This window comes from Miscanthus floridulus, chromosome 13 (assembly GCF_019320115.1).
Source record: "Miscanthus floridulus cultivar M001 chromosome 13, ASM1932011v1, whole genome shotgun sequence".
NCBI classification, from domain to species: Eukaryota; Viridiplantae; Streptophyta; class Magnoliopsida; order Poales; family Poaceae; genus Miscanthus; species Miscanthus floridulus.
Window position 1 is genome coordinate 63,598,759 of NC_089592.1, and position 25,525 is coordinate 63,624,283.

The following is a 25,525-nucleotide window of genomic DNA, read 5'->3' on the forward strand; positions in this document are numbered from 1 at the left end:
ATTTGACAATTAGTGTTCAATCATGGACTAATTAGACTCAAAATGTTCGTCTCGCAATTTTCAACCAAACCGTGCAATTAGTTTTTTTTGTCTACATTTAATGCTCTATGCACGTATTGCAAGATTCGATATGATAGGTACTGTAACACTTTTTAGAAAAACTTTTCGTGAACTAAGCATGGGCTAAAACCCTCGATTTTCTCGAGTCCTTTACGCTTGTTTGACATCGCGAGCACGTACAGAGACAACACGCTCGGTCAGTAGTCTCCCACTCACGCTCCCTCCAACTCCAAGCGAGATCGACGTCGCAGTCTCGCAGGTGATTGCCTTCCCTGGTTAGTGCGCGATCCAAGCTGCCTGTCGACGTGGTCGTGCACCGGGAAAGAACACAAAAGAAAGATTTGTTGTCCAGCTCACCAGCTCCGAGACGTGGGCCTTTAAATTGAAACAGGGGTCCCACCTGCCGGGCCAGCGGAAAACGCAAGGCTGGAGAGTCCAAGTCCAAGCGTGCCGACGCCCGACGGAGACGGACAGCTTGGCAAGCACACGCTTTGCCTTCGAGAGCGCCGGATCACGCCGTGTCGTCTCCTGCAGCTGTGTTTTTTTTTTTTGTGGTTCTTGGATTGGATGACACATGTAGCTGTTAGCAACAGTGACTTTTCGCAACAAAAAAAATATAGCAACAGTGACAGCGGAGGAGACGTCGTTAGTGGGGTAAATGCTCGCTTGGTGTCGGCACATTTACTCCTTGATGATGCCCCTCGCAAAAGCCAAGGATCTTTACAATTGGCGACTTTTTCGTGTCTCAGTTCTCCTCGCTTCCACGGTGCACGTGTGCGCAGAGCTTCTTCCGTGCTCTCACGGTTGCGACGGAGGCCCTGATGCACACAGAACACCCATGTGAGGAAGACCCAAGTGGCCAAGTTCGTTTTTTCTTATCTTCTTAATAAAAAATTAGTACTATCTCCATCTAGAAAATAAGTACCCATCCCAAAATAAATACGCATCTTGTATTACAAGCAGTCAACCAATCTTAAGTTTAACGAAATTTATAGAAAATGGTATTAACATTTGCATTTCTAAATAGGTTTATATTATTATAAAATATATAGAATCTAATAATGTCCATTTTGTATCTCAAAACCTAATATACTTTTGTAGATATTTTGTCAAACTTAGTATTGTTTGACTTCTTAAAATGTGAGATGTGCACTTATTTTGGACAGATGGAGTAATTCCAACTCTATTTGTGATCAAACTTTTCTAAAATTGACCAAGCTTATGAAAAAATCAATATTTATAATATGAAATAGATACATTATTATGAAAATATCTTATGACGAGTCTAATAATACATATTTCCAAAACCAAAACCGGTACTTAAACCAACCATCGCTGCTAAACGGCAACAGAAGACATAAGTGCGGTTTTACTATTGAGAAGTGTGACTCAATTTATTTTAGAACGAAGTATTCACACGAGCATGTTCGCTTGAACTTATCAGCCGGCTTATTAGCTAAAATCTACAATATTTTTCTCTCACAACAAATCAGCTTCAGCCGGCTTATCCATCGGTTTTAATACCAACCAAACATGCCCCTTTGAGGCCCTGACTGCCGATGGACGATGCCATGATCCAAGTCTCAACAAACTTGAGCTGTTGAGTACTACTCCTATTTTTCTTAGGCACATGTGTAGGTTCCACGAGTCATAGTAGTATATACAAAGTATCACAATGACAAGCCGCGGAGCTATAGTCAGCATGATGGGTGCAGCCGCACCCACGTAGAGTTAGAAAGACACTAGAAAAACCATATTTGCATCTTAGATCAAAGATCCTTACCCCCACAAGGTAAGATACACCTTCCTCAAATTTGTTTTAGCTCTGCCCCTGGTTAGACGAGCCTAAATCAAACGATGGTGATGTGCAGTGTGCTACTTTTTATTATCTTTCAACATATCTTGTGTGTTGAGACAGGGAAGGGGGCTGATATTGCGAGATCGAAACGGTGTTGTGACATGGTTCGCAAAAAAACTAAGGGTGGAGGCGGAGGCGGAGGCGGAGGTGGAGGCGGGCACATGTGCTCCGATCCAATGGTTAAAAATGGACACGGTGGACTCGGTGGCAAACCAAATTGAACTGACATCGAGACACTGTCAAGCCTCAAGCCAAATGGCAGAATTGTTTGCCAGCACAAAGAAGCACGGGTCTCAGGTCCAAATGGCAAACCAAATATACGCGACGCGGCGGCGGCGATGCGACCTCGAAGCTAACGGCTACTTTTCCAGCGCAGCGGCTTCGCGGCGAGGGCCCGTCCTGGACTAAGCTGAGTACTTCCATATAAAACTCGCATAATTGCGAGGTCAAGAATTACAGCTCCACATTCTGATTGACCCTTTCCCACTTTACCCCCGCCCTTCACCGTCGGAATCCACCCCCACGCGCGCCGCGGGAGATGGCCACGGCCGCTAGTCCGCCTACGGCTTCGCCGTCGGCTGCGGCGGGAGATGTCTCCGAGGTGGAGCTTTCGGAGGCGGGATCGCCGGTCCTCGGCAGCCGGAGCAGCGGGAGCGGGAGCGGGGGCAGCGGCCGGAGCGCGGCGGAGTACTCCGGGTGGGTGTACCACCTCGGCGTAAACTCCATCGGCCACGAGTACTGCCACCTCCGCTTCCTCGTCATCCGCGGCAAGTCCGTCGCCATGTACAAGCGGGACCCGCACGACCATCCGGGACTGGTCGGTTCCCCCGTTCCACTCCTCTCCTTCCTCCTTGCCTCTGTTTTGGTTCTGATGCTTGTGATGGCTGCGCCGCTTCTCGTGGATCACGCGTTGAAGCTTGACAGAGTCGTGCGGGTTGGGTGCCTAACTCAAAGTTGTGGGGTTTGGTACGTTCGGTTGGTGGCTAGCTGAAAGCCTGAAACCGCATCCTTGCGGGATGCTGGACTCACTGGTTGTTGCCGCAGGGTTTGCAAATGCGTCTTTGTTTAGCTGATTTTGAAACCTGTTGAATGTTAGATGAAACTGGCGAGTAATGCCTGCTCGAATTCCTTACACTTGCAGCTCGTGATTTGGCAACTTTTGGTTTGATTTGATTCAGTAGTGTAGAACTGCAGGATTCTGCAGAGAAATTTGTCATCATATATTTTGCTGGCAGACTATCTGCTAGGGAAAACACAAATTTGCATTTGCGTAGGAGACATTGATTTGTGGAATTGATTATTGTACTGTTGAGTCTCGAAGTACATTGCATAGAGGGCAAGTAGCCTCCCTTAGAGATAAAGGCAAACCAAGATTAGAAACGATCCTAATCTCTACATTGTTCGAAGATATCCCAATATACTCTTAACGTCCCCAGCAGTCACAGTGTGAGCAGCACAGACGGTGAGTGGCATGAGAATGGAGAAGCTGAAGGTTGTAAGCCGATGAGCTGACAATTTGGGGGCGTATTTCTGGGTTGTAGTTTTTGCTTTGATCATGTTACCCCATTCTAGACAAGGTGGCCCATCATGAGTGCATCTCATGAATTTTAGTGGAATGACTCCATCCCTCATGCTTATATTGATTATTAGCGTATGAGTAAGGATGCAAGTGGGTACCTAATGGTGTTCATTTGAGCAAGTTTCTGGGTCGACCCAATGACCCAAAGTAATTATAACTTGCATCCCTACATATGAGGGATGAGGTGGTGGCGGATCAATCCATTCCATTCCACAAACCAAATAAAAAAGTAAGGAATGAGAAGATGATGGACCACCCTGTTCCTCAAACCAAACAAACCCCAGATTGGATCAGCACCTGTCTGTTGGATCTATTTGTTCAGGCTTTCTATTTGCTCAACTATTGAACTGCCACTTTGTGTTGTTAATTTGGTACGGATTTGCACCCTAAGTAACTGGAGACAAACAAGAAATCTTGGAATGAAAATTGGAAAGTTGTTGGGCACTGGAAGTTGCAGTCAATAGATTGGGTTCGCTCATGCAAGTGCATTCTGAGTGGAATTTGCATTCAGGGGTTGTTTTAGTTTATCTGTATTCATGCTGGTATAGTGGTATTCTGCTCATTTTCACATTTTTCTGTTGGAAATTCTTATGGAAGCTAATTTCTTCATAAACATTTTGTTTCAGGAACCTATCCGAAAAGGTGCTGTTAGTCACACTCTGATGGTGGAGGAGCTTGGTCGGCGGAGGGTCAATCATGGGGTAGTGCTCCGAGTCCGACCTTTGTTTAGTCCTTAGATTCATAATGAATTGACAAGTATATGTATATGTTCTTATTTCATTGCTACATGAATTATTGGAACCATTACATTGTTTCATTGATTTCCATATGACAAATATACAGCTTTTTGGTGCTATTTGGTTTGTTCAGATATGTCTCATTTTTTTATCATAACAAATAACTGATTTATGTTCTTAAACGTAGGATGTTTATGTTCTGAGGTTGTACAATCGGTTGAATCAAACAAAGAAAGGAGAGGTACTCAGCTTATGGTGTACATGCAAATCTGTAAACAGCATTCGTCCATGAGTCCATGGCAACTAAAATGCTAGTGATTTTGCGTTTTTGATAGATAGCATGTGCTGCTCCTGGTGAAGCCCGGAAATGGATTGAAGCATTTGATCAAGCCAAACAACAGGTTGGTATTTAATAGCAAATACCATCAAAAAGTTAACTGCTATTATTTAGGTAAACATTTCACATACAGCCATTTTGGCTGTGTGTACAACTCAAGTACAAAAATGTATCTGAATAATGCCATGTATTTACGAGCTTCCCATCTAGGTGATTTTAACCGTTAGATCTTGAGATTCAAATGGCTGTACGTGTAGCAGTAATCTATTAATTAGGTGTACTGTGTTTATGGATGCATCCTCTATAACCTTGTGCAATTCTGGGTCGACTTTCATGTAATACTACTGCTCAATTCACTTCAGCAGAAAGACTATTTTTATTGTTTGGTGTACAGCTCCTGTTGATGTTGTGTTATGGTAGTGGGACCAGGCCTGGTGTGTGTGAACAGTGCCATGATTGGATTAGACTAGATGGTGTTATTGAGTTCGATAGCAAAGGGATAAGATTAGATTAAGTCGGTTAGGATCTTTGCTTAGGGGATAAGTAGATCATTTCTTTATATAAGAGACAGTCATGTATCCCTTAGAAACAAGCAAGAAGAACCCTAAAAGCAGTCAGAGCCTCCTCATGGAGGGTGACTAGCTGGTTGTTTCACTTCTTTCTGCTATCCTTAGCTTTACCTTATCATTTGGTATCCAGGGCCTTTGATCCTGCAACCTTTCCTATCACTGATTTTTTCCTCCTACACCCAGATTAGATCGATTCCACCCCTGTTCTAAGTTCTAACACAAACCCACCCAAATAGTGGTGGAGGCAGGAATGATTTTTAGGTGTGGCGAAGTTTATAAAGATCAATCATATATAAAGATAACTATGTAAGGGCAAACTTAAACATTATATAAATAAATATTACTTTGTGATTAGCAAATATAATAGAAATCCAAAAGTATAGGATTTGCCACTTAAATTACCTCTGTGTAATAAGTATCAATGTATATCCTTAGGTAAATTAATTAACATAAAAATATAATCAATTACAATTCTAACTTCTATAATACCTTTCATTATGTATTATGTATTTGCTCTTCTTTTTTGAACCTATGGTGTCATCGTTGTATAATTGTACTCGGACTCGCGGCTTCCATCCACAGGCCAGCGTCCGACTCGCTGGTCGCTGCCTTTTGCATGCGGTACGGCCGTCGCATGACGCTAGGCTTTTGTCATTCTATACTTCTAATTGGATTCGAGGATACGGACCGGCGGAGAAGCCGATTGATCATGGAAAAGAAAACGAGACGCGTCATGCGGGCTGCCACACGTATTAGCTTCTTGCATTGGATTTGCTACCATAAGGCACACCAGACCCAGCAAGCCAGCCCATATAACGTATTGACGTATATATACAGTATATATACTTGGTCTTTTCTACTGTTTTTTTAGGTATGGCGGCTGCCAAACCTTGCCATATAGCTGCCTCCGCCCTGGCACCCAATCCTCACTTCAGATCGTTCCATCTTCCATGTCAGCCACTACTAGAGTCCCCAAACTTCGCATTCCAGCATTTGATGGCACCACTGATTCTTTGCGGTGGCTACACCGATCCAACCAGTGCTTTGATGCAAGATGAGAAGATATGGCTCGCAACCTTTACGATGACAAGCCTTGCACTACGATGGTAGTATGGTACTGCTACTGCAAGATAGAGCAGACCCATGGGTGTACCCAGGGCCGGCCCTGAGGGCGGGCGAGCGGGGCGGCCGCCCTGGCCCCCCGATCCCATGGGGCCCCATCCCAGGAATACTGTATTTAAGGCTCAGCAGCAAGCCAGCGAATAGTCTGCGCCGTTGCTAGCCTGCAGGTACACCGCTCTGCAACAACCTGACGATCCTCATGCGAGCTACTTTGCGAACTCGATCTGGTGGGCCCTGAGCAACCATGCTAACTAGCTTTCTTCATCTTCTCCTATTAAACAAGACATGAAAGCCAGAGCAATTTGCTAGTTTCCTTCACTATCTTCTTGCCTCTTCAAAGCGCACATGATTATGCATGCACACGTACAGTAAAGCTTACATGCTTTCTTTATTTTTAAAAAATATTTTGTACAAAATCTCGTCAAATAGAGAAAAGAAAAAGTGAGCATGAGTAGATGAATTAATACAATCACGGAGAGATCTATACGTAAGTTTTTTTATAAGAGTAATTCTAGCGTAGAGATCCAAACAAGATGGTGATGGTTGACTGGTTGTTGTCGAGGAACTAGAGTATCTATCATAATTAATGACTTCGCATCGAGAACATCAGAATAAAATTTTAAGGTATTTTATTATATATGAATTGTTTTTTTTTTTTTCTGAATATCGCTTTTGTATATGCAACTAAGCGTTTATCATTAACAATTTATACATATAAAGTGCTTAGTTCATGTGTATATAAGGGGCCCCTAAATTTTGGTTTCACCCTGGGCCCCTAAAAACACAGGGCCGGCCCTGGGTGTACCTATGAGGCTGGTGGCTGGTCTTTGTCGATGTGGTCAGCTGCCGGTTTGCAGCACCCATGGCAACCACTTCCTTGACAACCCCTGCTGGTACACTACTAGCGGCATCAGGACCTTCATCATCTGCACCAACGGCATTTCCACCATCATCCACGCTTGCCGCATCAGCTCCAGTGGCGGCACCGGCAACTCCACTGAACAAGTGTGCCCTCCCATCTGCAATTGAGACACCACCAGCTCCTCCAATCTAGACGTCCTCAGCTCTGGGGACTGCGGCATCACCCGCCTTCGTCCCCACCAGCAAAGGCCCAGGCTGCCATACCAGCATCGCTAGCAGCCTCGCCAACAACTCCATCCCCACCGACAATTGCGGCTACACTGACAGATTCCACGCCACTGTCACTGTTGGCTGTCAGTGTAGCCGCAATTGTCGGTGGAGATGCAGCTGTTGGTGAGGCTGCTACCGCCTGCGCCACCAACATCAGCGACCACAACATCGACATTCACACCCCTGCTGCACCCATGGCGGAGACACACTACCTGCGCCGCTAGGACTGTAACTGACCAGAACTTCCTCAGCTCGAGTGCCAAGCCCCACAGTGTCTTTCTGGGTCTTATTGGCTATCATCTTTGTCGTGGTTAGTTTGAACTAGATGGTGTTATCCGGTTTTAGGGAAAGGAATAAGATTAGATTAAGTCCATTAGGATATTTGCTTAGGGGATAAGTAGCTCATCTCTATAAAAGAAAATCATGTATTGATTAGAGGAAAGACAAACAAAAAGGACCCTAAAAGCAATCAGAGCCTCTGCAGGGAAGGGCAAGTAGCCGGTTCTTTGTGCTACCCTTAGCTTTATGGCAGAAACTATACAGCAATATTTAACATGCATTCAGCTCATTAAGTTTGCAGCTGTTTGTGTTCTGCTATATTTGATTCATTCATGTCTGTTTGACTTAACACATTACACATCTTTCTTCTTGATGTTTTCTTACAGGCAGACTATGATCTGATGAGAGGGGTTAGCTGGAACAGATTGCAGAATCAAAATGAGTATGTAATCAATTGTCCTTTTCTGATTTATGAATAGTTCTCTTTAGTGAAACACTGAAACCTAAAAAACTGTTCTACACTTCTACTACTGTAGGATTAATCTTGATGGTCATCGTCCTCGGGTTAGGAGATATGCACAAGGCTTGGGGAAACTTGTAAGAATTGGTAAAGGTAAGAATTAAAGCTGCAGCATTAACTTTACTAGAAAAGTCCAATCTGTGAGTGGTGAAATTTTCATCCCCTCCCACCACCTCCTTTCACCTCCCTAAAACACCTCTAACATAAAAAGAAAAAAAAGGGGCGTACCCAGTGCAGAGAGCTCCCGCTCTGTGCGGGGTTTGGGGAAGGGTGTCAGTGGCAAGCCTTACCCTCGCTTTAACATAAAAAGAAAAAGAAAAATAAATGATAAACAGATTAAATGATTATCTTCCAGCTATTGTTTTATGCCATCAACCTCCTCTGTCTCAAAATCCTTCTTTTGTGTGTGGCTTGATTGTCCTCACATCCTCAATTTTTTTCCTGTTCTCATCACCAAACAAAGTTTTAGCGAACTCTGCTGCTATATCCATACCCTTCCTTGCTGTCTAGTGTAACAGTTTCACCTAGTCGAGTGGATAATGTGTGTCCAGGAGAGCACAATGTGAGGATGATGACGCAGGCCAAATGTGCCAAGGAGGGTTGGGATGGTGAGATAGGGAACTCGTCTGGGTTATAGAGGAGATTGGGAGCTCTGCTGGGTTTAGAGGAAGAGCTAAGGAACAATGTTTGATCAATGAGTGACAAGGTAGGCCAAACATTGCAAGGAGGTTGAAGGTTCCATTCAGGCATGTGGGTGGCAAAGGAGATTATTCAGCTAATCTTTGTCAGCTATTTTCTTGTAGAATAATCTTACACTTGAGTAAACCCTATTGTGAAATGTTTACCAATTATAATCAGGACAGTCAACCATACATGTTTTTCTGTTAAAATTACCCGTGACAGGGCTTACATTTGTTAATTCTTTCCCTTACCTACATCGAATTTGTTACATTTACTTTGCAGGGCCAGAAATGCTCCTTCGTCAGTCTTCAGATTTTCGAGACCAGGAAAGGGTTAATACGAACTTTGGAGGTGATTCTGGAGATGCATTTGAAGCACATGAATGGAGATATGTTCGAACATTTTAACGGTATATTTAATTCTTTATACTATTCACGCTGGACCTTTGAAGCAAGTTATTTTAGCTGCCTTATTTGCTCTATTATTAATCCATTCACAGTATCGTGCTTTTGGATGGTTACCCAACTATATTTTTATATGGTTGAACTAAATAACTGATCTTCCTATCTCATTTCGTGAAAGAATGCTGTGGCTGTGAATGTACGTGTAGAGAGACAGAGAGATAAGGAAAACACCTCACACCAACTAGGGGGGGTGACCTTTCATATATATAGCCCAATGGGCTGGGGGTACAACATGTCCAAATACAACGTATACAGGACTAGACTATACATGTCTAATACCCGCTCGCAGTCGCAGCGGGAGGATCCCGGACGGCAAAGACTGGACCTAAAGTCAGTGCCCTTGGTCATGATGTCCGTGAACTGATGTGTCGATGGACATGGAGCACCTGAACCTGTCCCAAAGCAACCTTGTTGCAGACGAAGTGAATGTTGATCTCGATGTGCTTCGTGCGGCGATGGTGGACAGGATTAGCGGTCATATAGACAACGCTAACATTGTCACAGTAAACGGACGGTCGCAGAGGTAATGGGCGCGTGGAGCTCCTGGAGAAGCTGACGAAGCCAACAACACTCGGCCACGGCATGGGCTACCGCGCGGTACTCAGCCTCAGCACTGGAGCGGGAGACGGTCGTCTGGCGCTTGGAGGACCCAAGAGACCAGGTTGTCGCTGTGAGGAAACGTGTTAGTCGCTGAATTCTCACTCTTGGTAGTAGGAGAATTCTTACTCTCATCGAGAGAGGATGACACTAGGAGTTGGGGCAATTTTCTTGTCTATTTCTCACACAAGCTCACACAAATGCCATGCCAACCCAAGGGGTTGGGGTTACATATTTATAGGCTGCTAGCCAGCCAAGCATATGCCAAGATGCTAGTCTAAGATGCTAGTCTAAGATGCTAATATGCTGTCCTAGCTAAGATGCTGTCCTCTAAGATGCTGTCCTCTAGTCTAAGATGCTGTCTAAAACTAGAAAAACAGCCACAAGGACCATGACCATGTGAGCATCATAGCCCCACAAAGACCAGCCACACATGAGACTTATCCATCATTCTCCCCCTAAGTCTTGTGCGTCGTCTTGTGGGAGAGTTGAACCATCCCGGTCCTGGAGCAGAGCTCAAGGAACTTGATCCTCCCAAGGGGCTTGGTGAGCAGGTCCGCAAGCTGGTCCTTGGTGTTGATGTAGCTCGCCTTGATGCTCCCTTCCTCCAAACAGCTTCGGATGAAGTGGTACCTCACCCGGATGTGCTTGCTGCGTTCGTGGAACACGGGGTTCTTTGCCAGGGCCAGAGCGGACTTGCTGTCCACCCTGAGCTCCACCGCTCTAGTGTCTCTGCCGAGGAGATCACCAAGCAGTCGAGCGAGCCAGAGCGCCTGAGTCGAAAGCGGTGGAGGCCGCTATGTACTCGGCCTCGCAGCTGGACAGGGCCACCACCTGCTGCTTGACCGACTGCCAGCTAACGAGGCACTTGCCGAGGAAGAAGAGGATCCCGCTCGTGCTCTTGCTGGTGTCGATGTCGCCGGCGTGGTCGCTGTCGCTTGTACCGACGAAGTGTGCCGCCCCAGGGCACCTCGGGTAGTAGAGGCCGTGGTCGAGAGTCCCCGCAACATAGCGGATGATCCTCTTCACAGCCTGCTGGTGCTCCGTCGTCGGTCGCTGCATGAACCGACTAACGTAGCCGACGGAGAATGCCAAGTCCGGCCGTGTGTGGGCGAGGTAGCGAAGGCTCCCCACAAGACCGCGGTACTGCGTAGCGTCCACCTCCTCCGTCGTGCTGTCGCGGCTCAGCTTCAGCCTCTCCTCCATCGAGAGTGAGAGCTGGGTTGCAGTCGGTGAGCCCAGCTAGCTCAACGACGCGCTTGGCGTAGGCGGTCTGTCGAAGCGTGATCCCAGAGTCATCCTGGTGTACCTCGATTCCCAGGTAGAAGGAGAGAGGCCCCAGATCACTCATCTGGAAGGTGGCCTTCATCTCTTCCTTGAATGCGCCACCTCCGCATCCTTGGTGCCGGTGATCACCAAGTCGTCGACGTAGACACCCACCAACAGGGCATTACCCTCCATTGCCCCGTCGTAGATGGCCGACTCGTGCAGGCTTTGCTCGAAGGCCCATCCCCTTTAGCGTGGAATCCAGCTTGGCATTCCACGCCCTCGGTGCCTGCCGCAAGCCATAGAGGGCCCTTGCGCAGGCGGAGCACCTTGCCCTCCTTGCCGGGGATCGCAAATCCCGGCGGCTGGTGCACGTAGACCTCCTCCTTCAAGTCGCCGTTAAGGAATGCCGACTTGACGTCCATGTGATGAACACGCCAGCCCTCCTGGGCATGCTAGCGCAAGGAGGAGTCGCACGGACTCCATCCGTGCCACGGGAGCAAAGGCGTCGTCGAAGTCGACCCCCCTCCTGCTGCACGAAACCTCGTGCCACCAAGCGAGCCTTGTGCTTGACGATGGCACCGGCTTCATACCCTCTTCAGCTTGTACACCCACTTAAGGTGATCGCGCGGATGACCCACGAGGAAGGTCAGCAAGCTCCCAGGTGCGGTTCTTCTCACCGCATCCATCTCCAACTGATCGCGGCGCGCCATGCCGCGTGTCTCTCGGCCTCTGCGAACGACCGAGGCTCGCCGTCCGTCACACGCAAGGTGCAACTGCGCCTCAGGTCTCCAGGTCATGAGGCACCAGTCCCGGCACCAACTGGTCGCCGAGAAGGTTCTCCATCGTACGGTACCGCAACGGCTCGCCGTCGTGGTACGCGTCGATGCGCTCCTCGTCTGTGAGAAGCGGAGTAGCGAGGCTCAACCGGGCTATGCTCGACACGAGCTGGTGTTGGAGTAGACGTGCCCGGAGAGGTGCCTGTCGGTGCTGGAGTGCGTGGCGTTGCCGGCTGTGGTGGAGCCGGCGAAGAACTCATCGCAGCCGAGGTCCTGGCTGGAGAGCGTGGAGCTGTCGGAGTAGAGTAGCGCCGGAGGGGCAAGCCGCCCCCGGGGCATTATATGTAAGAAGAAGACCTTCTCACACAGGCCGAGAAAACCCCTGAACCCCGGCCCCAGCCCGACACTGGGAGACGTAACCCGTGAAATGGGCCGTCTCCTTTAAACGAGTGCTTTGGCACCAGGGACCAGGCCCCGGCCCAACACTGAGAGACGTAACCCGTGAGATGGGCCGTCTAACCCGTGAGATGGGCCGTCTCCTTTAAACCAGTGCTTTGGCACCCGGGACCAGCGAAGGGATTTTTTTAACCCCCAACCTAAAATTCGCTCTCACTGGAAGTCGAACTCAGGAGCTGGAGGGTGCCGCCGGAGTGACTAGCATATCTCATTTAACCAACTGGACTAGCCACATCTTCATAGTGTTTAATATGCAAATTTCTCAAATACCAGGGCTTTGGAACAATGGACAATGACACCCTCGCAAACAAACCAGCCAAGTCTACTCTCAGTTTGGCATTATTAACTAATCTTGGAACCTCAGCGATGTGAATGAAGCACATCAGCAAAAGAATCATAAATCTAGTGCCTGAAACTAGCAAATTTGGTTAAGCAGTGACGATGGCAGGTGAGTGGAAATCGGGCTGACCAGTGGACGTGAGGCACCGATGCCACATCCTGCTGTTGGGGTTCACACGCTTCGATGCCGTGATGACCTCTGTGATGGGAAGGTAGACGTAGTGCGTGTTGCAGATGCAAGAAGTGATGCCGCTGAAACCAGCAAATGCTCCATGGACCTGTGGGCATCTCATACAAATTCCAAGTAAGAAACTACATAGTGCAGGCGCAATCTACTTGTAGAATTGAAAAGGTATTCACTCGAGGTGTGCTAGGACAAGGAGGAACTTACAGCATTTTGTCCAAGCACGGTACACAAAATTGCATCAGATGCATTGGCACGGCATGCACGAACCATGTAAGTTGGGTCAATGTATTTCACGTCAGCTGGAACACCAATGTCCTTGAAATGGGTCTTAATCTGTAAAGTGCAGACAAACTCATTACATTATTGATGACTTCTGAAAAGAAATATGGTAACAGAAGGAAACTGGGAAATCATTGGTTTAGCAACCGCAAATGGGCAGATAGTAGTAAAGTATGATGTAAACTGTAATCATTATCATTTAGAACTCTACTCGACAGGACTACTAATAAATCATAAAATTCACCCTATTCACCCAACGAAAAAACTTAGCAAATAGAAACCTTCTGTTGCATGTGAACACCAATGTCGCTAAATATCACATTTCCTGATGCATCAGTTGCACCTGACTTTTGCAGTAGATCCTGTAACAGAAGGAAAAAAAGAAAGGGGGAAAAAGAGTCAAATGTGACTATATACATGGAACAGAAGTAGATAGAGGCCAGTCAGATGTGAATTTCAGCTTACTTGTCCTGCAGCTTCTGCAACACAAACCACACAGAATCCCTTACTCTTTAGCAAATGCTCAAGGTGCCGCAAAACACCAAATTCTCCATCTAGAGTGAACGGGACCTTCATTCATAGTGTAAGCTTCTGTTACTGCATCCATGTGCGAGGAAAACATATGGCAGTTTTAAACATAGTAAAAGTTACATTTATATTACCTCAGGTATTAAGCAGACATCGACCTGCCCACTTGAAAGAGAAGCATGCATTGCAATAAATCCACTGCTTCTTCCCATTAATTTGACCAAACCAATACCATGGTAAGCACTGCGTGCCTAAAAAGAGTAGGGCATCATAAATAAAACAAAGATGATCTACATTCGACATCTTTCTGTAAACCTTGTATCTCTAAACAATGTCAACTACAGAACAGCCTGCATAGCAAGTATCATTAGCCTACCTCTATATATGCAGAATTAATGGCTCGTTGGGCTTCTTCCACAGCTGTATCAAAACCAAATGTTTTATCCATCAAAAGTATATCATTATCAATGGTTTTTGGAACTGCTACAACTGAAACCTTCAGCTTTCTCTTACGGCACTGCAATTGTCAGGAATATAAGACCTTCAATATGACAAATCAAGAAGACAAGATGAACTACGAGTAAAACATGTTTTTTCTGCACATACGTGTGTCTGCACCTACTTGGTTTGCAGTGAGCAAGGCTCAAAAGGATTCCCCAAAAACACTCATGGATAATTCATTTACAAACATTTAACTCCTTAACAGGTCACATATAAGCAGGAAAATATAATATTAAATGAAAAATGAAAAGAATAAGAGAGACATAATAACCTCTTCATGGATAGCATTTGCTCCTGCATGGGTACCGTTGCCACCAAGTACGAAAAGCATGTCAATCCTTCTGGCCTACAAATCATATTCATATCATTATAAAAGAGAAATAACTATTATACATTAAAAATCTCAGATTGCTTACCTGTATACTATCAACAATCTCACTAGTTTTAGCTCCACCACGAGAAACACCAAGAAAACTTCCACCATTAAGATTTATATTCTCCACTAGACCACGTGAAAGCTGAGTGATTTGTCAAAATGAATCTTGAGAACACCATGAGCAATAAGTTTCTGCAAATGATGTATAAAGAGAAGCATTCTTACCGGCATTTCTTTGAGGCCCTTTTCAAAAAATCCACGATAACCAAATGGAATTCCAACAATATTCTTAACACCATAGGTCTCTAGGGTGAATACTATCTGCAAGTGCAAACACATTTGTTAAATCATAGGCAAACACCTCTGCTACTAAGAAAGTTGGAGAAGGAGAATATATCTGTTTTCAAAGCATTGAGTAAAGATCATCCACTGAAAAGAAAGCATATACTAACAAAATACAGAACATATCTGCTGATAGCACCATAGCCATTTCAAAATTACTATGCTTGCATTTCTGGTTAAGGATAAGGTGAGAAAAGGAAGGAATAAATTAGGAATCGATCTTATGCAGCCATGAATACTGATCCAACTTGATGTTTGCAATTCATATCAGAGATGTGCATGAATTAAATTAAAAATAATTCATATTTTTATGTATATCTAGCTAAGTGTAGCAATTATATGATAAGCACACATCAATAGCCCTAATGTAAAAATGGCCATAGCTGATTTAACCTTATTCAAGTTGATGTTCGCATGAATGTCAAGAGTTTTGGATTTGAAATGCAGAAATGTCTGGACATGTCTTAAAGATAAGGACCTGTCTGATGACATCATTCAAACCAGGACATAGACCTCCACAGGTAACTATAGCAGCTTTTACTTCCGCTGGCTCATAGTATATCTCCTTGCGTGGTCCTGCTCGATGCACCCTACAGAAAGCTGCCCATCACTGCTCCACCCTTCTAGCATTTTAATGATTTAATAAATTAAATAAACTACTCACAGGTGCTCTCTTGTCGAAAACAAAAAGGTGAAAGCTGATATGAGATAAGAGTAGCACGGAAGCAGGTGTCAAAGAAAACATACCATTGCTCCACCCAGCTACAGTCAGGATCAATGCACTCTGCTCCAGCAGAAGTAGGCGAGGAATACTTTATCACCTAGAGAAGAATGCAATGTCAAGTTCACAGTATATCCTATAAGAACGTAGCTATTTTGTTTCATGAACTGTAGGATCCTGAGATGCTAAATGCAGTGATGATGAGTGTAACAGATGCTTTGAACTGCTTCAGTTGCAAGGGGCTTTTTGGTTTGACGTCTGAGAACTTGCCTGGTCCAGGCAAGGGATCCCAGACGTTCATTTTCGTGTGCCTGTGGCCAAGATTGCTGCCTGCCAGGCAGCATCCAAAGAGCCTGTTATAGCTTCCACTGGGCATACCAATATAAGGCTAACATTCAAATTTGCCCATTGCAGATTGCTGATGTTTAGAGCAACATCTCCTCTTTATTAATAGAGTGGTGAACTATCCTCACACAGTTTTGAGATGGCTATGAGCTGTGAATTGTTAAACAACGATTAGTCATTTTAAAGTTATTCTCCCCGTGATACATCATTATCCTAAGGGAACACTGACCTTCAAAAGTGCCCGATCATCATTGTTAACATAACCATTCCACATATCCACGTTTTCATCACCTGTAAAAGTTCTGCTAGGGTAATAGCAGATAGAGAAAATGTTGTGATGTTCTACATATAAGAAAGCTAGTTAATTCAAGCAATGCCAAATAAAGGGGTAAGCGAGACCTGTTTTTCTTGAGTGAGAATGTAGTTGGCCTTGGTTTCAAATCATATATATCAGCAATACTTGGCAAATTAAACCGTCTTTCCCAGTCTTCCTGAAACTTCTGCTTCCAAGATGGATCATTAAAGTCTAATTCCACTTTCGAGGAAGTAGCTCTAACATGCAGTGGAGCAGGCTTTATTATCTTCTTGCTTTTGCAATATTTGAAATTTGAATGAGAAGAACCATGTAAAAACTGATCCCTTGTTGATTGCAGAAACTGCTGCTGTTGTGTGCTACAAAAACTGCCGCTTGTTTTTAAAGCAGCAGCCATCAATAGATATTTCAATGAGTTCAAAGCGGTGTCCTCTAGTAACCTGCAGAAGAAATTCAGGTAACACTTTGCAGTTAACAGTCTTAAATCAGTGCATGGCAAGAACAGATTTAGAAATTAACTGATAAAACAATTTTGGTCTAACAGGAGAAATTAGAAAGTGATACTGGATCTACATGATTGACAAGTAGCTGTTTCTACATGACCAATCACGGAGGAAAACAAATTTCATGAAACAAGTAAAGCAACATTGGCTGCATTTAGGGTAGAGGGTCGAAATTAAGCTCCGGCCCCTTGTACTTAATATTGACATCTAAGAGGAAAGATTCTATGAGCAATGGAAGAGGTGAGAAAACTACAAATAGCAGCTAGATAGGACGAGGATTCAATATTAAGGCCACTATATTTAATTCCATAGGCAAAATTACCAAGCACTGAATCAACATTCCATCAGTACCAGCTAAACAAGCCTCTAGCAATAAGTGATCTATGAAGCTCTCTCCTCGTCCAAAACGGATGTACTTACTTCTTAGGTAAACCACCGGTACACACGACACAATATAATCAGAAAGCACCACAAAAATACACATTGTTACAGTGCTTTTTTTTTAGAGAGATTTGTTAGAATTGTTACAGTGTTAACATTGCATAAAGAAATCAAACCCATTAACTCCACCAAGTTGACTCGTGTAAAAGTTCAACACCAAGTACCGGGCACCAAAAGACCAATGCAGCACCCAGAACAATATACCAAAGTTCAGAGATGTGGATGTCAATCAGCACACTTACTACAGGGATCAATCAGCACAGTGGCCACAGCGGCTAATCAGCACACTGGCCAATTAACAAGACGCTGAACAAATTAATCCGTAAACCCACAAGACTATAAAAGTAGTAGTACTAACTATGCTATTCGGATTCGGCATAGCTCTAAAATATATGATCCGAAACTAGAAACGAGCCCTTATTGTTCCGACTCCTATACCCAGGATTAAGCTCAAACTAGATGTATCCCGATTTCCCGAATCGTGGCCGGAGCCAACCCATACAAAACCTACAACCCCGCACCGCAGCCCCTTCTACCCAGGAAGCAGTAGCCTACTGCCGCCAGTAGCATCGCCGCCTGCGAATCTAAATGCAGATCAATGACTATTGACTACTACCAAGCGTCCAAGCGTGAGAGTTGGCGGCGCGACCTTACGGCGGTTGAAACCGGAGCGAATCCGGGGGGGGGGGACGCAGCGGCAGGGGAATCAGTGGAGGGCGGAGGAGGCGAGCGCGCACCTACCTTCCAGCTCTTCGGGGTTGGTGCCCGGCGCTGGCCGCGCTGCCTGCCTCGCTGTGGGTACATCTGCACTCGAGTCGAGATGCGATGCCGATGCTGATGCCGTTCCGGCAAAGGCATGGCGGCGGGGTTCGGACGCTGGAGTAAAATGCACCAGCGGTTCCAGGAAATGTCATCTACTCTGCCAATACCAACCACCGTGATGTGTTAATTTCCTATAAAAATTATTAGGTCCGTGGTCGAAGCTTGGACTAAAAAAATGTTAGGCAGCCACTAAACAAGTAGCTCAAAGTTGAGTAACATTCTTTCAGGACGACCACAGCAGCCCACAAATGCTGCGCGACGGTAGACAACCAGCTCAAAGTTGGCATGGGATTTGGAATTTCAAATTGACGATTTCCCAGAGTAAGCCCGTGTTTAGTTGGTGGAAAGTTGAAAATTTGGTACCGTAGCACTTTCGTTTTTATTTGACAATTAGTGTTCAATCATGGACTAATTAGACTCAAAATGTTCGTCTCGCAATTTTCAACCAAACCGTGCAATTAGTTTTTTTTGTCTACATTTAATGCTCTATGCACGTATTGCAAGATTCGATATGATAGGTACTGTAACACTTTTTAGAAAAACTTTTCGTGAACTAAGCATGGGCTAAAACCCTCGATTTTCTCGAGTCCTTTACGCTTGTTTGACATCGCGAGCACGTACAGAGACAACACGCTCGGTCAGTAGTCTCCCACTCACGCTCCCTCCAACTCCAAGCGAGATCGACGTCGCAGTCTCGCAGGTGATTGCCTTCCCTGGTTAGTGCGCGATCCAAGCTGCCTGTCGACGTGGTCGTGCACCGGGAAAGAACACAAAAGAAAGATTTGTTGTCCAGCTCACCAGCTCCGAGACGTGGGCCTTTAAATTGAAACAGGGGTCCCACCTGCCGGGCCAGCGGAAAACGCAAGGCTGGAGAGTCCAAGTCCAAGCGTGCCGACGCCCGACGGAGACGGACAGCTTGGCAAGCACACGCTTTGCCTTCGAGAGCGCCGGATCACGCCGTGTCGTCTCCTGCAGCTGTGTTTTTTTTTTTTGTGGTTCTTGGATTGGATGACACATGTAGCTGTTAGCAACAGTGACTTTTCGCAACAAAAAAAATATAGCAACAGTGACAGCGGAGGAGACGTCGTTAGTGGGGTAAATGCTCGCTTGGTGTCGGCACATTTACTCCTTGATGATGCCCCTCGCAAAAGCCAAGGATCTTTACAATTGGCGACTTTTTCGTGTCTCAGTTCTCCTCGCTTCCACGGTGCACGTGTGCGCAGAGCTTCTTCCGTGCTCTCACGGTTGCGACGGAGGCCCTGATGCACACAGAACACCCATGTGAGGAAGACCCAAGTGGCCAAGTTCGTTTTTTCTTATCTTCTTAATAAAAAATTAGTACTATCTCCATCTAGAAAATAAGTACCCATCCCAAAATAAATACGCATCTTGTATTACAAGCAGTCAACCAATCTTAAGTTTAACGAAATTTATAGAAAATGGTATTAACATTTGCATTTCTAAATAGGTTTATATTATTATAAAATATATAGAATCTAATAATGTCCATTTTGTATCTCAAAACCTAATATACTTTTGTAGATATTTTGTCAAACTTAGTATTGTTTGACTTCTTAAAATGTGAGATGTGCACTTATTTTGGACAGATGGAGTAATTCCAACTCTATTTGTGATCAAACTTTTCTAAAATTGACCAAGCTTATGAAAAAATCAATATTTATAATATGAAATAGATACATTATTATGAAAATATCTTATGACGAGTCTAATAATACATATTTCCAAAACCAAAACCGGTACTTAAACCAACCATCGCTGCTAAACGGCAACAGAAGACATAAGTGCGGTTTTACTATTGAGAAGTGTGACTCAATTTATTTTAGAACGAAGTATTCACACGAGCATGTTCGCTTGAACTTATCAGCCGGCTTATTAGCTAAAATCTACAATATTTTTCTCTCACAACAAATCAGCTTCAGCCGGCTTATCCATCGGTTTTAATACCAACCAAACATGCCCCTTTGAGGCCCTGACTGCCGATGGACGATGCCATGATCCAAGTCTCAACAAACTTGAGCTGTTGAGTACTACTCCTATTTTTCTTAGGCACATGTGTAGGTTCCACGAGTCATAGTAGTATATACAAAGTATCACAATGACAAGCCGCGGAGCTATAGTCAGCATGATGGGTGCAGCCGCACCCACGTAGAGTTAGAAAGACACTAGAAAAACCATATTTGCATCTTAGATCAAAGATCCTTACCCCCACAAGGTAAGATACACCTTCCTCAAATTTGTTTTAGCTCTGCCCCTGGTTAGACGAGCCTAAATCAAACGATGGTGATGTGCAGTGTGCTACTTTTTATTATCTTTCAACATATCTTGTGTGTTGAGACAGGGAAGGGGGCTGATATTGCGAGATCGAAACGGTGTTGTGACATGGTTCGCAAAAAAACTAAGGGTGGAGGCGGAGGCGGAGGCGGAGGTGGAGGCGGGCACATGTGCTCCGATCCAATGGTTAAAAATGGACACGGTGGACTCGGTGGCAAACCAAATTGAACTGACATCGAGACACTGTCAAGCCTCAAGCCAAATGGCAGAATTGTTTGCCAGCACAAAGAAGCACGGGTCTCAGGTCCAAATGGCAAACCAAATATACGCGACGCGGCGGCGGCGATGCGACCTCGAAGCTAACGGCTACTTTTCCAGCGCAGCGGCTTCGCGGCGAGGGCCCGTCCTGGACTAAGCTGAGTACTTCCATATAAAACTCGCATAATTGCGAGGTCAAGAATTACAGCTCCACATTCTGATTGACCCTTTCCCACTTTACCCCCGCCCTTCACCGTCGGAATCCACCCCCACGCGCGCCGCGGGAGATGGCCACGGCCGCTAGTCCGCCTACGGCTTCGCCGTCGGCTGCGGCGGGAGATGTCTCCGAGGTGGAGCTTTCGGAGGCGGGATCGCCGGTCCTCGGCAGCCGGAGCAGCGGGAGCGGGAGCGGGGGCAGCGGCCGGAGCGCGGCGGAGTACTCCGGGTGGGTGTACCACCTCGGCGTAAACTCCATCGGCCACGAGTACTGCCACCTCCGCTTCCTCGTCATCCGCGGCAAGTCCGTCGCCATGTACAAGCGGGACCCGCACGACCATCCGGGACTGGTCGGTTCCCCCGTTCCACTCCTCTCCTTCCTCCTTGCCTCTGTTTTGGTTCTGATGCTTGTGATGGCTGCGCCGCTTCTCGTGGATCACGCGTTGAAGCTTGACAGAGTCGTGCGGGTTGGGTGCCTAACTCAAAGTTGTGGGGTTTGGTACGTTCGGTTGGTGGCTAGCTGAAAGCCTGAAACCGCATCCTTGCGGGATGCTGGACTCACTGGTTGTTGCCGCAGGGTTTGCAAATGCGTCTTTGTTTAGCTGATTTTGAAACCTGTTGAATGTTAGATGAAACTGGCGAGTAATGCCTGCTCGAATTCCTTACACTTGCAGCTCGTGATTTGGCAACTTTTGGTTTGATTTGATTCAGTAGTGTAGAACTGCAGGATTCTGCAGAGAAATTTGTCATCATATATTTTGCTGGCAGACTATCTGCTAGGGAAAACACAAATTTGCATTTGCGTAGGAGACATTGATTTGTGGAATTGATTATTGTACTGTTGAGTCTCGAAGTACATTGCATAGAGGGCAAGTAGCCTCCCTTAGAGATAAAGGCAAACCAAGATTAGAAACGATCCTAATCTCTACATTGTTCGAAGATATCCCAATATACTCTTAACGTCCCCAGCAGTCACAGTGTGAGCAGCACAGACGGTGAGTGGCATGAGAATGGAGAAGCTGAAGGTTGTAAGCCGATGAGCTGACAATTTGGGGGCGTATTTCTGGGTTGTAGTTTTTGCTTTGATCATGTTACCCCATTCTAGACAAGGTGGCCCATCATGAGTGCATCTCATGAATTTTAGTGGAATGACTCCATCCCTCATGCTTATATTGATTATTAGCGTATGAGTAAGGATGCAAGTGGGTACCTAATGGTGTTCATTTGAGCAAGTTTCTGGGTCGACCCAATGACCCAAAGTAATTATAACTTGCATCCCTACATATGAGGGATGAGGTGGTGGCGGATCAATCCATTCCATTCCACAAACCAAATAAAAAAGTAAGGAATGAGAAGATGATGGACCACCCTGTTCCTCAAACCAAACAAACCCCAGATTGGATCAGCACCTGTCTGTTGGATCTATTTGTTCAGGCTTTCTATTTGCTCAACTATTGAACTGCCACTTTGTGTTGTTAATTTGGTACGGATTTGCACCCTAAGTAACTGGAGACAAACAAGAAATCTTGGAATGAAAATTGGAAAGTTGTTGGGCACTGGAAGTTGCAGTCAATAGATTGGGTTCGCTCATGCAAGTGCATTCTGAGTGGAATTTGCATTCAGGGGTTGTTTTAGTTTATCTGTATTCATGCTGGTATAGTGGTATTCTGCTCATTTTCACATTTTTCTGTTGGAAATTCTTATGGAAGCTAATTTCTTCATAAACATTTTGTTTCAGGAACCTATCCGAAAAGGTGCTGTTAGTCACACTCTGATGGTGGAGGAGCTTGGTCGGCGGAGGGTCAATCATGGGGTAGTGCTCCGAGTCCGACCTTTGTTTAGTCCTTAGATTCATAATGAATTGACAAGTATATGTATATGTTCTTATTTCATTGCTACATGAATTATTGGAACCATTACATTGTTTCATTGATTTCCATATGACAAATATACAGCTTTTTGGTGCTATTTGGTTTGTTCAGATATGTCTCATTTTTTTATCATAACAAATAACTGATTTATGTTCTTAAACGTAGGATGTTTATGTTCTGAGGTTGTACAATCGGTTGAATCAAACAAAGAAAGGAGAGGTACTCAGCTTATGGTGTACATGCAAATCTGTAAACAGCATTCGTCCATGAGTCCATGGCAACTAAAATGCTAGTGATTTTGCGTTTTTGATAGATAGCATGTGCTGCTCCTGGTGAAGCCCGGAAATGGATTGAAGCATTTGATCAAGCCAAACAACAGGTTGGTATTTAATAGCAAATACCATCAAAAAGTTAACTGCTATTATTTAGGTAAACATTTCACATACAGCCATTTTGGCTGTGTGTACAACTCAAGTACAAAAATGTATCTGAATAATGCCATGTATTTACGAGCTTCCCATCTAGGTGATTTTAACCGTTAGATCTTGAGATTCAAATGGCTGTACGTGTAGCAGTAATCTATTAATTAGGTGTACTGTGTTTATGGATGCATCCTCTATAACCTTGTGCAATTCTGGGTCGACTTTCATGTAATACTACTGCTCAATTCACTTCAGCAGAAAGACTATTTTTATTGTTTGGTGTACAGCTCCTGTTGATGTTGTGTTATGGTAGTGGGACCAGGCCTGGTGTGTGTGAACAGTGCCATGATTGGATTAGACTAGATGGTGTTATTGAGTTCGATAGCAAAGGGATAAGATTAGATTAAGTCGGTTAGGATCTTTGCTTAGGGGATAAGTAGATCATTTCTTTATATAAGAGACAGTCATGTATCCCTTAGAAACAAGCAAGAAGAACCCTAAAAGCAGTCAGAGCCTCCTCATGGAGGGTGACTAGCTGGTTGTTTCACTTCTTTCTGCTATCCTTAGCTTTACCTTATCATTTGGTATCCAGGGCCTTTGATCCTGCAACCTTTCCTATCACTGATTTTTTCCTCCTACACCCAGATTAGATCGATTCCACCCCTGTTCTAAGTTCTAACACAAACCCACCCAAATAGTGGTGGAGGCAGGAATGATTTTTAGGTGTGGCGAAGTTTATAAAGATCAATCATATATAAAGATAACTATGTAAGGGCAAACTTAAACATTATATAAATAAATATTACTTTGTGATTAGCAAATATAATAGAAATCCAAAAGTATAGGATTTGCCACTTAAATTACCTCTGTGTAATAAGTATCAATGTATATCCTTAGGTAAATTAATTAACATAAAAATATAATCAATTACAATTCTAACTTCTATAATACCTTTCATTATGTATTATGTATTTGCTCTTCTTTTTTGAACCTATGGTGTCATCGTTGTATAATTGTACTCGGACTCGCGGCTTCCATCCACAGGCCAGCGTCCGACTCGCTGGTCGCTGCCTTTTGCATGCGGTACGGCCGTCGCATGACGCTAGGCTTTTGTCATTCTATACTTCTAATTGGATTCGAGGATACGGACCGGCGGAGAAGCCGATTGATCATGGAAAAGAAAACGAGACGCGTCATGCGGGCTGCCACACGTATTAGCTTCTTGCATTGGATTTGCTACCATAAGGCACACCAGACCCAGCAAGCCAGCCCATATAACGTATTGACGTATATATACAGTATATATACTTGGTCTTTTCTACTGTTTTTTTAGGTATGGCGGCTGCCAAACCTTGCCATATAGCTGCCTCCGCCCTGGCACCCAATCCTCACTTCAGATCGTTCCATCTTCCATGTCAGCCACTACTAGAGTCCCCAAACTTCGCATTCCAGCATTTGATGGCACCACTGATTCTTTGCGGTGGCTACACCGATCCAACCAGTGCTTTGATGCAAGATGAGAAGATATGGCTCGCAACCTTTACGATGACAAGCCTTGCACTACGATGGTAGTATGGTACTGCTACTGCAAGATAGAGCAGACCCATGGGTGTACCCAGGGCCGGCCCTGAGGGCGGGCGAGCGGGGCGGCCGCCCTGGCCCCCCGATCCCATGGGGCCCCATCCCAGGAATACTGTATTTAAGGCTCAGCAGCAAGCCAGCGAATAGTCTGCGCCGTTGCTAGCCTGCAGGTACACCGCTCTGCAACAACCTGACGATCCTCATGCGAGCTACTTTGCGAACTCGATCTGGTGGGCCCTGAGCAACCATGCTAACTAGCTTTCTTCATCTTCTCCTATTAAACAAGACATGAAAGCCAGAGCAATTTGCTAGTTTCCTTCACTATCTTCTTGCCTCTTCAAAGCGCACATGATTATGCATGCACACGTACAGTAAAGCTTACATGCTTTCTTTATTTTTAAAAAATATTTTGTACAAAATCTCGTCAAATAGAGAAAAGAAAAAGTGAGCATGAGTAGATGAATTAATACAATCACGGAGAGATCTATACGTAAGTTTTTTTATAAGAGTAATTCTAGCGTAGAGATCCAAACAAGATGGTGATGGTTGACTGGTTGTTGTCGAGGAACTAGAGTATCTATCATAATTAATGACTTCGCATCGAGAACATCAGAATAAAATTTTAAGGTATTTTATTATATATGAATTGTTTTTTTTTTTTCTGAATATCGCTTTTGTATATGCAACTAAGCGTTTATCATTAACAATTTATACATATAAAGTGCTTAGTTCATGTGTATATAAGGGGCCCCT

At 44.9% G+C, this 25,525-nt stretch overlaps 3 protein-coding genes across 4 annotated transcripts in view; 2 read left to right on the top strand and 1 right to left on the bottom strand.

The window, feature by feature from the left end:
• The first annotated feature begins 2,233 nt into the window (after positions 1 to 2,233).
• On the top strand, positions 2,234 to 9,280 carry LOC136499919 (protein ENHANCED DISEASE RESISTANCE 2-like). Its single transcript, XM_066495405.1, has 7 exons — positions 2,234 to 2,735; positions 4,124 to 4,198; positions 4,422 to 4,475; positions 4,570 to 4,635; positions 8,059 to 8,114; positions 8,209 to 8,285; positions 9,156 to 9,280. Exons 1-7 carry the CDS (start codon positions 2,457 to 2,459, stop codon positions 9,278 to 9,280), a joined length of 732 nt encoding a protein of 243 aa, XP_066351502.1. The 5' UTR covers positions 2,234 to 2,456.
• A 3,395-nt stretch (positions 9,281 to 12,675) lies between these two features.
• Positions 12,676 to 18,248, bottom strand: LOC136502326 (ATP-dependent 6-phosphofructokinase 5, chloroplastic-like). The gene is made up of 14 exons (XM_066497774.1): positions 17,960 to 18,248; positions 16,453 to 16,806; positions 16,283 to 16,355; positions 15,735 to 15,808; positions 15,466 to 15,577; positions 14,871 to 14,966; positions 14,686 to 14,787; positions 14,541 to 14,615; positions 14,145 to 14,285; positions 13,903 to 14,019; positions 13,706 to 13,810; positions 13,522 to 13,602; positions 13,166 to 13,294; positions 12,676 to 13,052 (listed from the first exon to the last, which is right to left on the bottom strand). The coding sequence occupies exons 1-14, from the start codon at positions 18,166 to 18,168 to the stop codon at positions 12,864 to 12,866; spliced, it is 1,857 nt and encodes a 618-aa protein (XP_066353871.1). The 5' UTR covers positions 18,169 to 18,248; the 3' UTR covers positions 12,676 to 12,863.
• A 2,503-nt stretch (positions 18,249 to 20,751) lies between these two features.
• Positions 20,752 to 25,525, top strand: part of LOC136502324 (protein ENHANCED DISEASE RESISTANCE 2-like) — a 62,346-nt gene continuing 57,572 nt past the window's right edge. Inside the window, exons 1-4 of one of the 2 annotated variants that reach the window (XM_066497773.1) lie at positions 20,752 to 21,248; positions 22,637 to 22,711; positions 22,935 to 22,988; positions 23,083 to 23,148. In XM_066497773.1, the coding sequence (XP_066353870.1) occupies positions 20,970 to 21,248; positions 22,637 to 22,711; positions 22,935 to 22,988; positions 23,083 to 23,148 (474 nt within the window). In that variant the 5' untranslated portion in view covers positions 20,752 to 20,969. The remainder of the gene's footprint in view (positions 21,249 to 22,636; positions 22,712 to 22,934; positions 22,989 to 23,082; positions 23,149 to 25,525) is intronic. The other variant, XM_066497772.1, reaches the window with a different exon arrangement.

Excerpts from the sequence above, each read along its gene's own strand:
- LOC136502326 (XM_066497774.1), bottom strand. The coding sequence starts at position 18,168 with ATGCCTTTGCCGGAACGGCATCAGCATCGGCATCGCATCTCGACTCGA. Across the intron at positions 14,788-14,870 it reads AGGGCCTCAAAGAAATGCCG|CTTTCACGTGGTCTAGTGGA; the intron begins GTAAGAATGCTT and ends CAAATCACTCAG. Across the intron at positions 14,616-14,685 it reads AGATTGTTGATAGTATACAG|GCCAGAAGGATTGACATGCT; the intron begins GTAAGCAATCTG and ends TATGATTTGTAG.
- LOC136499919 (XM_066495405.1), top strand. The coding sequence starts at position 2,457 with ATGGCCACGGCCGCTAGTCCGCCTACGGCTTCGCCGTCGGCTGCGGCG. Across the intron at positions 4,636-8,058 it reads TTGATCAAGCCAAACAACAG|GCAGACTATGATCTGATGAG; the intron begins GTTGGTATTTAA and ends GTTTTCTTACAG. Across the intron at positions 8,286-9,155 it reads ACTTGTAAGAATTGGTAAAG|GGCCAGAAATGCTCCTTCGT; the intron begins GTAAGAATTAAA and ends TTTACTTTGCAG.